The sequence below is a fragment of the Macaca fascicularis genome, chromosome 7 (assembly GCF_037993035.2).
Source record: "Macaca fascicularis isolate 582-1 chromosome 7, T2T-MFA8v1.1".
NCBI lineage: Eukaryota > Metazoa > Chordata > Mammalia > Primates > Cercopithecidae > Macaca > Macaca fascicularis.
Window position 1 is genome coordinate 40,066,505 of NC_088381.1, and position 15,862 is coordinate 40,082,366.

At 38.6% G+C, this 15,862-nt stretch overlaps 1 protein-coding gene across 19 annotated transcripts in view; it reads left to right on the forward strand.

Annotated features, from left to right (window-relative positions):
* USP3 (ubiquitin specific peptidase 3) overlaps positions 1–15,862 on the forward strand; it is an 89,007-nt gene that overhangs the window by 44,680 nt on the left and 28,465 nt on the right. For all 19 annotated transcript variants that reach the window (XR_012415029.1, XR_012415030.1, XR_012415026.1 and 16 more), the window contains 5 exons: positions 5,043–5,126; positions 8,461–8,542; positions 9,956–10,038; positions 11,691–11,804; positions 14,735–14,848. Coding sequence is in view for 11 of the 19 variants with exons in the window: in XM_073995979.1 (XP_073852080.1) it covers positions 5,043–5,126; positions 8,461–8,542; positions 9,956–10,038; positions 11,691–11,804; positions 14,735–14,848 (477 nt within the window). In the remaining 8 variants the exon portion in view is untranslated. The remainder of the gene's footprint in view (positions 1–5,042; positions 5,127–8,460; positions 8,543–9,955; positions 10,039–11,690; positions 11,805–14,734; positions 14,849–15,862) is intronic.

Below are 15,862 nucleotides of genomic sequence, written 5' to 3' on the forward strand. Positions count from 1 at the left end.
TTGTTGCCCCGACTGGCCTAAAATTGAGTTCTTTTTTCTTCTTTTCCTTTTTTGAGACTAGTCTGACGTCTGACTCTGTTGTCCAGTGTGGTGGCATGATCTCTGCTCACTGCAACCTCTGTCTCCCGGGTTCAGGCAATTCTCATGCCTCAGCCTTCTGAGTAGCTGGGATTACAGGCACATGCCACCATGCCTGACTATAAAATTGAGTTCTTATAGTTCAATAAAGTTAATTTCTTATCTCTTTATGCTAGTATTGTAGAATTTTGGGGCAGGTAGTATCTTAGATTCCCTACATTAGCAGTGCTATATACAAGAGAACTAATGCAAGTCACATATGTAATTTTGAATTTTTTAGTAACCATATTAAAAAAGCAAAAAGAAACAGGTGAAATTATTTTTGATTGTATGTTTTTTAACCTAGTATATCAGAAATACTGTGTCAACATGTAATCAGTATGAAATTATTAGAGATAGTTTGCACATTTTTTATATGAAATCCTTGAAATCCATTGTGTATTTTACATTTTAAGTATATCTCAACTCGTGAAATTTTCATTAAAAAATTTGATCTGTATTTAGATTCATAAAAATTGCAGTTAAAAAAGTAGATTCACACTGTTTCAAACATTGTTTTCCAATAAATTGAGTACCAAACAAATCATTTTTCTCCAATATTTGTATCTGTATTGACAAAAATTACTCTTCAGAATAATTGATTTGACTCAGAAGAAGTGCAGCACTGTCAAAATATCCATGCAGGTTAAGTAAGTCCACTAACACTTGTAAAAACTTATTATTATCAACATGAAATTCAAAGGGGCATCATATAAATTGAAAATCAACTAAGTTTATCCATATCAACAAAACATTTGTTGTATTTTTTTTTCATAGGTTTTGCAGCCAGTTTACACAGTGCTGTGCTGCTGCATGTTAATTCATGTTGAAAAATGTGTACAATCATTGATTTGTATTATAAAAAGCTTCAGTTTTAACATAAATTCTTGTACTTGTCTAGCTAGGTCATAAATAAGCTTTTTCTCTCCTCGGGTCTTCAAATCTAGCTAATTGATATGCATTGTGATATAGGGGTAACAGTGTAAATCACACTGAGATTTCTAAAAATCTATTCCTGGTTTACTCTTTGATTGTTGAATATTGGCAAGCATTTCTTTTGTTTCAAGAAAATCTGAATTAGAGTTACCAGAATTGTAAATCTTTGCAAAACTCTTCCTTGACTCAAGCAACCAACAGTAGCTAATAATGTGGTCATTAAATTCATTGTCTTCTATTTCTTTTAACAGTTCCATAAACTGGTGATGATTTAGAGCATTTGTGCATATGTACTGAACAATTTTGGGGTCTTTTTGAGACAGAGTCTAGCCCTTTCGCCAGACTGGAGTGCACTGGAGTGCAGTGGCGCGATCTCAGCTCACTGCAACCTCCGCCTCCCGGGTTCAAGCCATTCTCCTGCCTCAGACTCCTGAGTAGCTGGAACTACAAGCATGTGCCACCATGCCTAGCTAATTTTTGTATTTTTAGAAGAGATGGGGTTTCACCATATTGGCCAGAATGGTCTTGATCTCTTGACCTTGTGATCCACCCGGCTCGGCCTCCCAAAGTGTTGGGATTACAGGCATAAGCCACCATGCCCAGTCTGAACAATTTTAATAGCTGCCTCCATGATACAGTCTGCCTCAGGGCACAGATATTTGCATTGTGTTTCACACAGCAGAACAAAGTAATCAGATAAATAAATCCAACAAATACAGATGTTTGAACACTGTGTTGCTGGAAACTGACTTTTTTATATCTAGCTGAAAGTTACACATGTAGAGAATTCAAAAATATCTACAATATAAGATCAGTTTTTAAATTTAAGATTGCAAATAGATGAAGACATTTCTCTGTAAATTTGAAGGTCATTTGAGACAGATATACCTATAGTATTAATTGGGCATTAACTCTTCTAAAATTCATCTAAAGCTAAAAATACTTGTAACTTTTCAAATGCTGACTTAATTGATCTTTAGTATTGTTAGAAGGGCCTTTTTGTTCACTGACAGTTGCTTGATGTCTCAAAGATTTTTCACTTTCTGTAAAATATCTTTTTAGTTTTTTTCCTCATAATTTAAAAATACAATTTCCTTAACTGAAATAATTTAATTTTTCATCTCACCATCTTAAAATTGTTTTCTACATTGAACAAGAATCTGAACTAGTCAGGCGCGGTGGCTCACACCTGTAATCCCAACACTGTGGGAGGCTGAGGTGGGAGGATCACTTGAGGCCAGGAGTTTGAGACCAGCCTGGGAAACAGGATACCCCAGCTGTATTTTTAAAAAATAAAGAAAAAAAAAACCCAAGCTGTTTTATAGCTGGCCGCTTACAAGCTCAAGTTCTGTAAAATCTTCAGGAATTTTTTTGTTTTACATTTAATTCTGATTTCACTGATTGTGACTAATTTTATTGATTATTTTTTAACTCAAGCCATTTTGTATTAAATTGAAATGCATTTGCTGAAAATGTCTTTTAACTGTTGTCTGTTATCTTAAAACTTTTTTTTTACACAGCAGCTTTTTAATTTTGCTCTGCTGCAGCAAATTGCAATTGCCATTCTTTGTAAAATCTGTGACATACCTTGTTGAGTCTGTTTTCTTTTCATTTGATTCTTCCTCAGTAGTATACCTTCACTTGAAAGTAAAAATTTTTCTATTTTTAAGCTAGAAAAATAATTTAATTATAAAATAATTAAAATAAATATTTTAATTTAATTGCCAATTATGATTTACATAAGTGTCACTGTAACTTATGGTATCTGCATAAAAGGTTCAAATAAACCCATTACAGTGCTACATTGTTGCATAGAAAAATCATTTGAACTGACTCATTCTATCAGTTCTAGATTGGTGATATGCTTTTGTGTAATGCTAGAAATGACACATTTACCCAACTGTGTACTGCCATATATCTTGCACAATTTAATAATAAAAGCAGAATACAGTTCTACCAAACTATAACATTGTGCTTAATTGTAAAAGATTTTACACTGCTTCAGTTAAGAATTTATATTAATTAAAAGTTTTAAAACTTAAAATTGTATTCCTCAGTTGCCGTAGCCACATTTGCACAGCTCGAGTATAGATCAGCTTACTTTGGTGATGAAAGGGTAGAGAGGCAAAGCAACTGGACCCAGTTGGCCTGGAGGAACAGAGCAAGTCCGTAAATGAGTCTGTACTTTAACAAATGTAATTTTATATCCAAGGCTGACTTCATGTTATACCAAAAAGGATTACTTTAATTTAAAGAAATAAATCAGTTGTTTAATTTACTTTGAAATAATTTATTTGTTTAAACAACCACTTATTTGTGGCAGTTAGAGGTTCAGTTTTCTATTAGATATTAGTGGCATCCTATAAATACATAAAAAGCGATCTGAGTTTGCTCTTAGACTTCACTTTCCAGATAAATGCTAGCATTTCGAGTTTTGAACACTGAGTATTGTTTTATTCAAACTACATGCATAAATTTATACAAACATAAAATGAAAATGTAAGCAGAAATTCGAGTAGAGTAACGATACAATTTCATTCTTCAGTGAATGCTTAAGGTTTATAGAGGTACCAAATGCCTTAAGCCCAAATTTACAGACAAAGTAGATCTTATCCTCTTAATATTTGTGCTGAGAGGGAGCAAAAAATTAAAACTTTGCACTAATTTAATTTCTTTATGTGGTGGTTATAAGACCAGTGAAGAATTTTTTCTCCTGCTGGTAGTACTTTGATAATAGAAAATGGTCCAGGATATAAAAGACTGCTTTTGCTATTTGTGGAATTGTTGGGAACTGACTTTACACACTCAGAATATGTTAGAGAAATCTTGAATGACTGCCTGGGTGGTCAGTTAATGAGAGTATGTGTTAAATAATTACATATATAACATTGTAGTGACAGTTTTCAAAGCATCCACTTAAAATTTTCATTTCTCTGAGTAAAAGACACAAGCCTGCTTTTTTGTGTAATCTTTTAAAATTGCTTTTTCCCACCTCTTTCTCTCTCTTTCTGTCTCTTTTTAATAAAATGGTTTTCAGATATAAGATGTTTTTGGGATTCTGCTAGAGATGACCTAATTTTTACTAATTGCTGTGCTTTCAAAGTTTTGTTTGCTGAGAATGGCAGGGTTATTTTTATTATTCTTTGGTAGTAATAACAAGTGGTTTCATGCAAAGCTGCATATTCAAAAGAATATCTTAGTGCCAGCTTGTCAGTTGTTTTTGTTAAAATTGGCCTTATCCCAGGAAAAAATTAAATGTTAATGCGTACAAGTTAAAGTTTATATTATGTGTGATTTGTTACATTATTTGCTTATTGTCTTGTAAAACACACAGAGTGTTGGTTTTTAAAAATAGCTTAAATATTTTTCTTCAAAGCACTTATCAATTGCCTGAATGATATAGCCACTGTTTTATACTTTTGTTTTGTAGTGCCTCAGAATGAAAGATCATTCTTCTCAACTCATCTGAATTCAGTCTCTTTTAATTAAATTCTGTTTAAAATGTGCAGCTTTAACTTTAGTTTTTCTATTCAGATATCCCTACAGGCTAATTACCTTTTCCCTGCTTTTCACTTAAATCTCTCCTCCCCCCAATTCCCCATTAATTTGGGTTGGGAAGTGTTACCTTAAAGCTTTAGGCTTAATGCTACATGAAAAGACTCGGTGCTTTTTATTTCATTTTCCATGTATTAGGCACCACTAAAAAGAATGTAACACGTGTAGCAGCTTATTTCATTTTCAAAGGAGGAATTGAAGAGCTTTTGAGTGAAAAACATGAAAAGAAGCTCATGTTCATTGCCTACGTGGCTTTTAAAAAGACTCTTGAAAAACATTCCATTGTGAATTCCAGGTCCTCTTTAAACTTACCACCAGCAGTAACTGCCTGCAGAGCCATGTGATCATCTTGGCAGCAGCCAGGCCTTTTAGTGATTTCATTACTGTGGTTTCCTCAAGCTCTTTACACACATTGATTAATATTTTCCTTGCAGTTATCGCTGTGATGATTTTGTGGTCAATGACACCAAGCTGGGACTGGTACAGAAAGTCAGAGAACACTTACAGAACTTGGAAAAGTAAGTAATAGGCCTTTGGAAAAAGAAGGGTCTAAGAATGGGGTTGAAGTATTTTTTAGAATTTTTGAGTGGGGTTTTTGTCGATGAGTTTTATTTATTTGCAAGGGGAATTTTGAGGGTACAAGGAAAGGGCAGAAAAAGGTGTGAAATCATCATAGAGTTACTTTTGATAATAGAAAACCCTTGTCAAATGTATTGTGAGGTCTACTAGGAAGCACTATTATTTATGCATCTTTTTTTTTTTTATTGTTTGTCCTTTAACTTTTTTTTTTTTTTTTTTTTTTTTTTTTTTGAGACGGAGTCTCGCTCTGTCGCCGGGGCTGGAGCGCAGTGGCCGGATCTCAGCTCACTGCAAGCTCCGCCTCCCGGGTTCACGCCATTCTCCTGCCTCAGCCTCCCGAGTAGCTGGGACTACAGGCGCCTGCCACCTCGCCCGGCTAAGTTTTTGTATTTTTAGTAGAGACGGGGTTTCACTGTGTTAGCCAGGATGGTCTCGATCTCCTGACCTCGTGATCCGCCCGTCTCGGCCTCCCAAAGTGCTGGGATTACAGGATTGAGCCACCGCGCCCGGCCTTTTTTTTTTTTTTTTTTAATTTATTTATTATTATTATACTTTAAGTTGTAGGGTACATGTGCATAACGTGCAGGTTTGTTACCTATGTATACTTGTGCCATGTTGGTGTGCTGCACCCATCAACTCATCATTTACATCAGGTATAACTCCCAATGCAATATTTATGCATCATTTTTAAGGGAAATTAGGTTTAATGAACATATTGTCCACTTTGCATCTATGCAATAGCACAGGATCCTAGTTTCTTTTCCTTGCTTGTTAGGGGCAGTTAAATATCACTTGACATTAACAAGGAGCTATGAATACTTTGTCATCATAAAGAAATGAAACTGTTTATGTGTGAACAGACTTTTCTTGGTATAGTCAAATAGCTTAGTTAGAGAAAACTCACTGGACCCAAGATTGAAGCAATAAACAGAAACCCAGCTAGCCATGCCTTTGAAGCTACAGTGCATAGAAGCATGGCTGTGGAATGACTGCTGACTCAAGTGAAATCTGTGTACATCACACCAAATCATTAAGTGCCATCTAATTTATTTTGGCAGTTGGTGTGTAGAAGTTATTGTGAAAACATGCACAAAGCAGGAATGCCTTAACAAACTTAAGTGTAAAGCCCATAGAATGTTTCAAAATTGCATACTGAAAGGAAATAACCTAACTTCTTTGAGGGCAATACTGCATAGTGTTTGTTAAAACCAGACATGTATGTCTCATTGACTAACTAGATTATAAAGCCGATACTGGAAGAATAATGATTTCTTTAAACCAATTAAAGTACTTCAGGTTTAAGTACTTTTTGGTTTGTCGTCTTTTGGCTCTTTTTCAGAGTGCTTCTCTTCTAATTTGATGAGCCCTATCTAGGATTAGAGACAGATACACACAGATCCAAAATATTTAATTTTCTCTGAAAGTGTTCACAATAAACATGAAGTCTGAGATTCCTGAAGGAATGTATGTGTAGTATCACTCTTTGGTGTGGTGATGTCATTGTAAAGGTCTTAGTAACTTGATTATTTGTTATAGAAGTGGGTGGCTACCAGAATATTTTTTCTGCCACTTATGGTTTTCTCTAGGTAAAGACTACCCTCTCAGTCTGAAATAAATTAATCAGAACTAAATCAAAGGGAAAAGAGGGCATTTGGGAACCTGCATGCATTTATATAGTTAGGAAATCTTTTATTTCCGTTGACCACTTCATCAGATGAAAGGTGTCACAGACCACCTGTCTACACGTCTGCTTGGCCCCAGTGAAAAGTCTACCTTACAGTCCATTTCCTATGTTGAAAAACATTACCTAGATTCATTTTTGTGTTTTGCAAACGTTGGTTTAATCTGTAGTGGAATTTAGAAACTACGATCATATTTGTTTTACTTAACTTTTGACTATTCCACATGCCCCATGGAGCAGCACTGTCCAGCAGAACTTTCTGCAGCGACGGAAGTGTTCTCTATCCACTCTAATATGGTAACACTAGCCATACGTGGAAAGTGGCTAGTGCAACTCAGACACTGAATTTTAAACTTCAAGTTTAATTAATTTAAATAGCCACCTGGAGTGAGTGGCTGCTATATTAGATAGCAGGGATCTAGAAGATTCTGCATTTTGAGAGTCATTGAGGATAAAATGTAGTAACTTACATTTTTAAAAGGTGAAATGCCTTATTGATATAGGTTACAACTGCAAATGAACTCTTAGGCATTGTCATAAAGAACATATATACTATGCTTGTGGTTTACCTTCCCCACTTCACAGAATTTGTGGAGGAATAATTGAACACTATAGCGTATGGGATTGGTCTCTTCATCTTGCAGTTACCAGTACTGTGAGAGAGAGACATACAGTTCTGAAGAATATTTTGAGGTTTGAAGCAACTGTCACTAGTTCTCATGTTTCAAAGACATAATTCATGTGGAAGTTCTGTAAGAAAAAATAATTATGTATTTACTTTGGATTAACTTGGTACTTTTAGAAGGTGGGAAATAATTGGCAGCCTTAAAAGTCTGTGTTGTTTAACCATAATTTTTACTTGCTTTAGATTAATTTGCCTGAGATACAAAAATTTTAAAGTGACCTTTTGAAAATAGAAATAACTTTCTGATAAATTTTAAGCAAAATATTTCTTACATCAAGAAAAATTTTGAGTGATTTTAATTCAGAATTTCTGCACTGATAAGGACGTGTTTTGGAATGTCCTTTGGCGCGTAGCTGCATCTAATGAATGTACATGTGCCTATATTCCTGTAACTTATTTATCATTCCTCAAACTCAGATCATATCCTCATCTATTAAGACAAATGAGCAAAACATGACATCTTTATATCGAAATTAAGAAAGACATAGCATGTGGAGACTTACTGTTAAATTTCAGAACAGTTGTGTCAGACCAGGGTTTTCCTTTTGTTGTGAGGAATGAGCCTTCTGCTCTGTGAAGCTTCGCAGTGGGTCAGACAGTGAGAGTGGTGGTGGGGAGTGTCCCACGGGCTGCATCTTCTGACCAGCTTTGCCAGGAGCAGCATCCAGCCCACCTCTGCTGGACGAGTGGTGTCTGGCCCACCTCTGCTGGAGGAGCAGTGGGGATTTCCAAGGAAGTAGAGTTCCTCAGTTAACTTCAAATACGTGTGGGCCCCAGTGGGCCTGACGAAGCAGTCAGGGAGGTCTCCCTGCCCTAGGTCTTGAGGGCAGCTGGAGTTTATTCTTTGACCTGTGGTGTAGCATGCATATATTAATAACTTTTTCACTATCTGTTTGTGTTTTAATAGCTCAGCTTTCACAGCTGATAGGCATAGGAAAAGAAAACTTTTGGAAAACTCCACACTAAACAGCAAGTTATTAAAAGTAAATGTAAGTAATTAAAATTTATTCAAATATAAGAGTTAGTTGAGATTTAATCACTGTTTTGTTACAACTCTAACATGTAAAGTTACCTGTTACAGACTTTCTTATAAATGTGTGTCTTGGATTTGGAGTATTTTACACAATGTTTGCCACTTGTACTGTCGATTATTGCTGTGACCCCAGTGAGTCCATCTGTCAGCACCTTCTTCCCATCAGCATTACTGCTGTGCTCCTCTGCCCTAGAAAACAGTTCACTCTTAATACCTGCTCACACTCCTTACTCATCAGGAAACCCAGCCTTCATTTTTAAGACTAAGTCTTTAGGTTCAGGCAGCTTTTCCTTTTTTTGAGACGGAGTCCTGCTCTTTAGCCCAGGCTGGAGTACAGTGGCGCATTCTGGGCTCACCGGAACCTCCACCTCCCAGGTTCAAGTGATTCTCCTGCCACAGCCTCCGCCTCCCAAGTAGGTGGGACTACAGGTGCACACCACCGCGCCTGGCTAATTTTTGTATTTTTATTTTTATATATTCTTTTTTGAGACGGAGTCTCACTCTTATCATCCAGGCTGGAGTGCAGTGGCATGATCTTGGCTCATTGCAACCTCAGCCTCCTGGGTTCAAGCAGTTCTCCTGCCCCAACCTCCCGAGTAGCTGGGATTATGGGTGCACGCCACGCCCGGCTAATTTTTTCTATTTTAGTAGAGACAGAGTTTCACCGTGTTGCCCAGGCTGGTCTTGAACTCCTGAGCTCAGGCAGACCACCCACCTCAGCCTCCCACAGTGCTAGGATTACAGGCATGAGCCACCACACCTGGCCTTGTTGTATTTTTAGTAGAGACAGAGTTTCCCCATGTTGGCCAGGCCGGTCTTGAATTTCTGACCTCAGGTGATCCGCCCACCTCAGCCTCCCAAAGTGATGGGATCACAGGGGTGAGGTGCCTGGCCTCAGGCAGCTTTTCAAGATTAATATCCCATTGTTAGGAAAATGCGTGTTGGTCATTTATATATGGCTTAGAGTTACAAGTTTGGGGACAAAAATACTTGGGGCATATATATTTATATTTTTCCATTTTTCTTAGTTTTTATAGAATCTTAAAAAGGCATTAAATCTTAAATGTTATTTTAAGGATTTCCTGTTTTTTGCATTGTGTACTCCATGGTACTCATTAATGGTGATTTCTTCATAAGCTTTCAATAAAATACTTCCTTTTAGAACAACCCCAGGATCAGAAACAGCCTTCTAAAAATATCCAGACATTTATACAGAGACTAGTTTGTTTCAAATATTCATTGGACAGAAAAGGACCAATTCCAAATTGGCTTGGTGCTAGAGTTTCAGAGGCCTTGCCTTAGCTTTGATGTTTGAAACAGTTGGCCTTTCCTTGGCATTACTGATGGCCTCTTCTTGCACCACTTACAGGGAAGCACCACTGCCATTTGTGCCACAGGCCTTCGGAATTTGGGGAACACGTGTTTCATGAACGCCATCCTTCAGTCACTCAGGTAAAGCTGCAGTCAGAGCTTAAGCGTCTGACATTAAAGGTTAAGAGCAACGGCTCTGGCTTCCTATCTTGTCTACCACTAACTCTAGTCATATGGTTTGGGGCAAGATACCTTAATTTCCTGTGCCTTCATTTCCTCATCAGTAAAAGTGGGGACAGTAGTTCCTACCTCATGGAGTAGTTGGGAAGATTAAATAATGTAATTTGTCTAACATACTTACAGCAGTGTCCGGCAGTGAATAGTTGTTTGCGGTTATTTCCGGTTGCTTCTTGAATAGGCTGGAACTGAGGTCAGCAAACTTTTTCTGTGAAAGGCCTGATAGTAAACATTTTAGTATTTCAGGCTACAGTCTCTCTCATATATTCCCCCACCACCCTGCCCTTTATTAAAACAGCACTTTAGGGCCGGATGCAGTGGCTCATGCCTGTAATCCCAGCACTTTTGGAGGCTGAGGAGGGCAGATCACCTGAAGTCAGGAGTTCTAGACCAGCCTGGCCAACATAGTGAAACCCCGTCTCTACTGAAAATACAAAAATTAGCTGGGCGTGGTGGCGTGTGCCTCTAGGCCCAGCTACTTGGGAGGCTGAGGCAGGAGAATCGATTGAACCCAGGAGGTGGAGGTTGCAGTGAGCCAAGATGGTGCCACTACACTCCAGCCTGGGTGACAAAGTGAGACTCTGCCTCCAAAATAAATAAATTAATTAATTAAATAAAACAACACTTTAAAAATGTAAAACTCGCTTTAAGAGCTGCGTGGTGGAGGGCTAGATTTGGCCTGTGGGCCACAGTTTGCAGACCCTGGATTACAGAGAACCTTGTTCAAAGAGCTTATTTCAGTCATTAGTTGAGTCTTAACCCATTTATGCCAGAAGTTGCAATTTTTTTTGTATGAAAAACCAGACCTTGTCGATGACCCTGAGCAGTAAGATATAAATAACTCCCAGAAACTTAGCATTCCAATAATGGAACACTAGGCATAAATGGGTTAATCAAGGTCATAAGATGAGATGTCTTCAAAATATGAGACAAGTAGTAAAAATAAAATAGTCAACAAGGCTGATCTAAGTTTTGTAGAATAAATTATTTTGAAAGTTGCATACTTTTAGATTTTAATGAGACATCAAAGGCTAGAATAAATGACCTTCCCAAGGTGACACTGCTGATAAGAAGCAGAAGGCATGTTTGATCTCTCCGGGAAGGCACTGCCTCTCAGCTTACCTCTTCTTGCTCAAAGAGGAAATTATAGTTACTACCGAATTCTCCTTATGATTCTGTACAGTGTATCAAAATAATATGGTCAGCTTCATGGTTTGTTTTTATTTGAGGAAATTACTGAATACCTGGAAACAAGCAACTGTAAAGAAAGAAATGGTGACTCCTATAACTGGAGGGAAAATTGGGGATTGTTTTGAAAAGGGATTTTGTTTTCAGTTCTTTTTTGTTTTTGTTTTTTACAAAGTCATCTGTCTATACTATTTTCTTAGAAGGAAGAATCATAATGAAGAAACTGAATGCAAGAGATTGCATTGAATACAATTTAAATGAGACAATTGAAAAATTGCAGTTTCAAAATGTATATGTAGGCTTCATCAACTTTCTTTACAGTCCTATTCTTTTCTTTTTACAATATTTTTCCCTTCCTTTTAAAATAGTAACATTGAGCAGTTTTGCTGTTATTTCAAAGAACTGCCCGCTGTGGAGTTAAGGAATGGGAAAACAGCAGGAAGGCGGACATACCACACCAGGAGCCAAGGGGATAACAATGTGTGAGTTGCAAGAATATGTCCTTTTGGCTTTGAGTTACAAAACAAATTACTCTCACTGGTGGTTTCCATTATATTATGTGAGCTCACAGGCACATGCCTTAAAAAATCTTCTGAAAATTGTGTTTAAGTATCTAGCTGGCAATCTTAATAATTGTTGGAATTCCGGCTGGGCATGGTGGCTCACACCTGTAATCCCAGCACTTTGGGAGGCTGAGGTGGGTGGATCACTTGAGGTCAGTCAAGACCAGCCTGGTCAACATGGTGAAACCCCATCTCTACTAAATATACAAAAATTAGCTGGGCGTAGTGGCGGGCGCCTGTAGTCCCAGCTACTCAGGAGGCTGAGGTGGGAGAATTGCTTTAACCCAAGAGGCGGAGCTTGCAGTAAGCCGAGATCACGCCACTGCACTCCAGCCTGGGTGACAGAGCAAGATGCCATCTCAAAAAAAAACAAAAACAAAAAAAACCTTATTGGGATTCTTTTATTTACCATAACAGGAGGGATAAATTTAGCATTCTGCTTATTGACTGCAGATTTGGGCATTGGAGAATTGGCATCTAGATGTGAAATGCAGTTCTACGAGTAGGCAACGATGAATCTTATTAGTCCCTGTGAACTGATTTGTCTCACAGTATTAGGTAATCCTGTCTTGGATACTGAAATTAATTTGTAGTCAACAAACTAGTTGTGGGGGAATAAAGTCAATTTTTGGTTGATATAGAGAGGGGGAAAAAACAGACAAGTGCTCATTAAGAACCAGTCCTGTATCCTTATTTGGTGTAGACCTCCGTTATTTGTGGTTCAGAAGATCTATCATTATGACAATTGTAGGGGGTACATTTTTCGTGTCTTATTTTACAGCTCTTTTTTCAGAAGGACTGTGGCTCATACTCCTTATGTATTTAATGTTTTCTCTGTCTGCTCCTCCACTTCCACACACTCCCATTCTCACTCATTCTGAGGGACCATCCTGTGATTTGACACTGTCCTGCCTTGGTGGCTGAGGGAGAGTAGGACTCAACATGTCAGAATGATGGGCAGCAGGGCCAGAGTCACAGTGCAGGGAAACTGGGAAGCCAGGCGTGGAGCAGGGCTGGAATGACATCACTACAAGTGGTGTTTGAAGGGAGTTTCCTTCACAGCAGCATCTGGGATGAGTTGAGCAGCATCTAGGATGAGTTGAAAGTGCCTACTTTCAAGGAGGCTTTGCACTCTACAGTAATCAGGTCAGAGGGGACAGCAGTGAAACAGCAGAAAAAATACATGTGTATGAGTTAAGAGAAGAATTAACGTAGTACTTGATGTATTCGTGTCATGCAGGGTTGAGTTTCAGACTGCAGAAATTGCCTTTGGCTGATTTAGGCAGAAAAGGAATTTACTGCAGGGATATTGGTGAGCTAATCATAATGGGTGAGTGAAAAATCAGGTCTGGAGTCCGAGGCAGCAGCACTGCAGTCACAGTCACCCCACAGAACTGTCCTGTAAGGCCGCCACTGCCTCTGGTGCCCAGCGCAGCAGCAGAGTTCCTGTTGCCAGCACTGCTGGAGATGGGTGCTGGCGGACGCGGCCATGCTGCTGCCCTGCACTCCGGATGGTGCTCTTTGTCCCCACTGCTACCAGAGAGGATTTGGTGCCGTCCCTTCTTCTATGTGTCACTATGTGTCACTTCTTTGTGTCACAGGCTATGTACCTGTGCTCTGACTGCAAGGGAGCCTGAGAAGGCAAGTGTCTGGCTATTTAGCTTTAGAAGTGGGAGGCAAACTCTTAAAGTGGGGATTCTCAAACATAGGAAGAGGGTTCAAGTATTAGGAAGTCAAAAACATGATTTGTATTCCAGGGTCCTACGTGATCGTGAGGGTTGAGAAAGAAGATACTGAGATTCTCTGGGATATCAATCAAGTATCCAAAAATATGGTGCTTATATTGACAGCTATGGAAGTTGAAGTTGAGTTGGATCAGTTTAGCCACAGGTGTAGAAAACCAGAGTTAAGTGACTTAAACATCCATGGTTTGTTTCCTCACATAAAAGTCAGAGGCTGTCTGTCCAGGGTAGTTTGACAAAGCCATCCGGCTCCTCCTGGCTTTCTGTTCCACCAACCTCCAGAGGCCCTATCCATCCACATAGTCCACCATGGTGCTGGGGCTCCCCAACTCCGTCCCCATTCCTAGCAGGAAGAAGGAAAGGATTAATATAGGACTACTCTTCTTTTTAAGACATTTCCCAGAATTTGGACACACTCAATTTTTTATTTTGAGAGTTTATATGCCCAGGAAAAAAATGAGAGTTCTATTCCTATGCGAGAAGAAGAGTGTGGATATTGGGTGATAGGAGGGTGTACAGAGAGCAGTAGATGCTGGAGCAGGTCAGTGCACATAGAGGTGAAAGTGACAGGATCTCCAGCAGAAAATTCCTGCTGGAAACTGGAGAAGTTTACGTAAAAATAGTCATGAGAAAATCTGACTTTTGGAGTTGAGGGTCACTGGTGGAGAGCCGAGTGGTGAAGGTTTGTGACACAGGCTGGAGTCTGAGGGTGCTAGTGAGTGGCAAGAAGGACAAGGCAGGAGGGGGAGAAAGAGAGCTGAATGCTTGTTTTGCATTTTGAAAACGTACATTCTTAAGTAATTTGGCCTATAACTCACCCAGTGCTGTATTGTTTGCTTGCATGGTTTAACTCAGAGTGTAGAAATACGGTGGTGCATTGGCACACTCAGAGTTAACCATATGGTTACAAATTAGCTTTGTCAGAATTACTGCTATTTATGTGGGTTTTTGAGATGCTCTTATTTATCTTTCAGACTTTCTTCAGAAAAGACCAAATCCTTTTTAAGTGTTCATTTTGTATGTGTTATGCGTTTTAGACGAGTGGATGCTGTGTTGGAATTGTAGCCTCTCACTAAGCTGAGGGCACTGTCCTTTCCTCTTTTGCAGGTCTTTGGTAGAAGAGTTTAGAAAGACACTCTGTGCTTTATGGCAAGGCAGCCAGACTGCATTTAGCCCAGAGTCCTTATTTTATGTTGTTTGGAAGATTATGCCAAACTTTAGGTAAGTATTATTTAAAGAAAGGTATTTTAAAACATTAATATTAGTGTCTATACTGTTCCTGAAATAATTCCTAATGAAGTGGTTTTATTCTAAATATTCTAAATACTTAACGCTAGTTTGGTATTTTTTCTTTTTAAGAAGAAGAGTAGAAATCGAATACATCTGACTAAACAAATGTGTTTATTTAAATAATAGACTGTAGAAATGTCTTTAACAAGAGGTGGGGTATTTTGTTGCTATAAACATAAAGCCCTTATAAATAACTTATGTGCACTAGGAAAAGATACTGGACAAAATTTCCTTAATCCTTTCACAACATAGAATAATTACAATCACACACTGTCTTGTTACTCCAGCTAAAAAAATTAGTATGATCAGTAGAAGTGCATGGTATTATATGAACTGTTTGGAACTGAGTTTGGAAGCTCTGGGAAGGCTGTTGTCAAGGGCCTGGGACGCACTCTCTAGAAGGCGGCTGTGCCACATCCCGGTGTGGCCAGAGAGCTGCTGTGGTGCCCATGCTTTCTGTCTCGCCTCGCTTGAGCAAAATACACCTCTGCTGTACACCTAGCTATTAGAGGAGTCTCCTGCCTCTTCTCGTAGGCCTGTCATCCCTGTAGGGATTCAGATGATGGCAGCTTTGAGGCACTGCAGGTGTTTGACAGCAGCCTTGGCCACCTTCTGCCCGTTTTACCCTTCTGAAGCAAGTCATGGTTCTTACTAGTTACAATTTTGGCACCTAATGTACATCCCTTCTCCTTTTTAAAAAACAAAACAAAACAAAAAAACACCATGCTGTAGTAAACTTAGCGATCTTTCTTACTCTATTGCCTAAAAAGATGTATTGTTAATATAGAGATATATTTAAAAGGTAATTAACTTCAAAGGACTTTAAATTGTTGCCTTGCTAAAGAGTCTAGCCTTAAGGATCTGACGTGAGTAACTCGAGTTAACCGTAGTCTTTGTTTTGAAAGAAACTCCTTTTATGTATCATACCATTTAGATCTCCTCTCA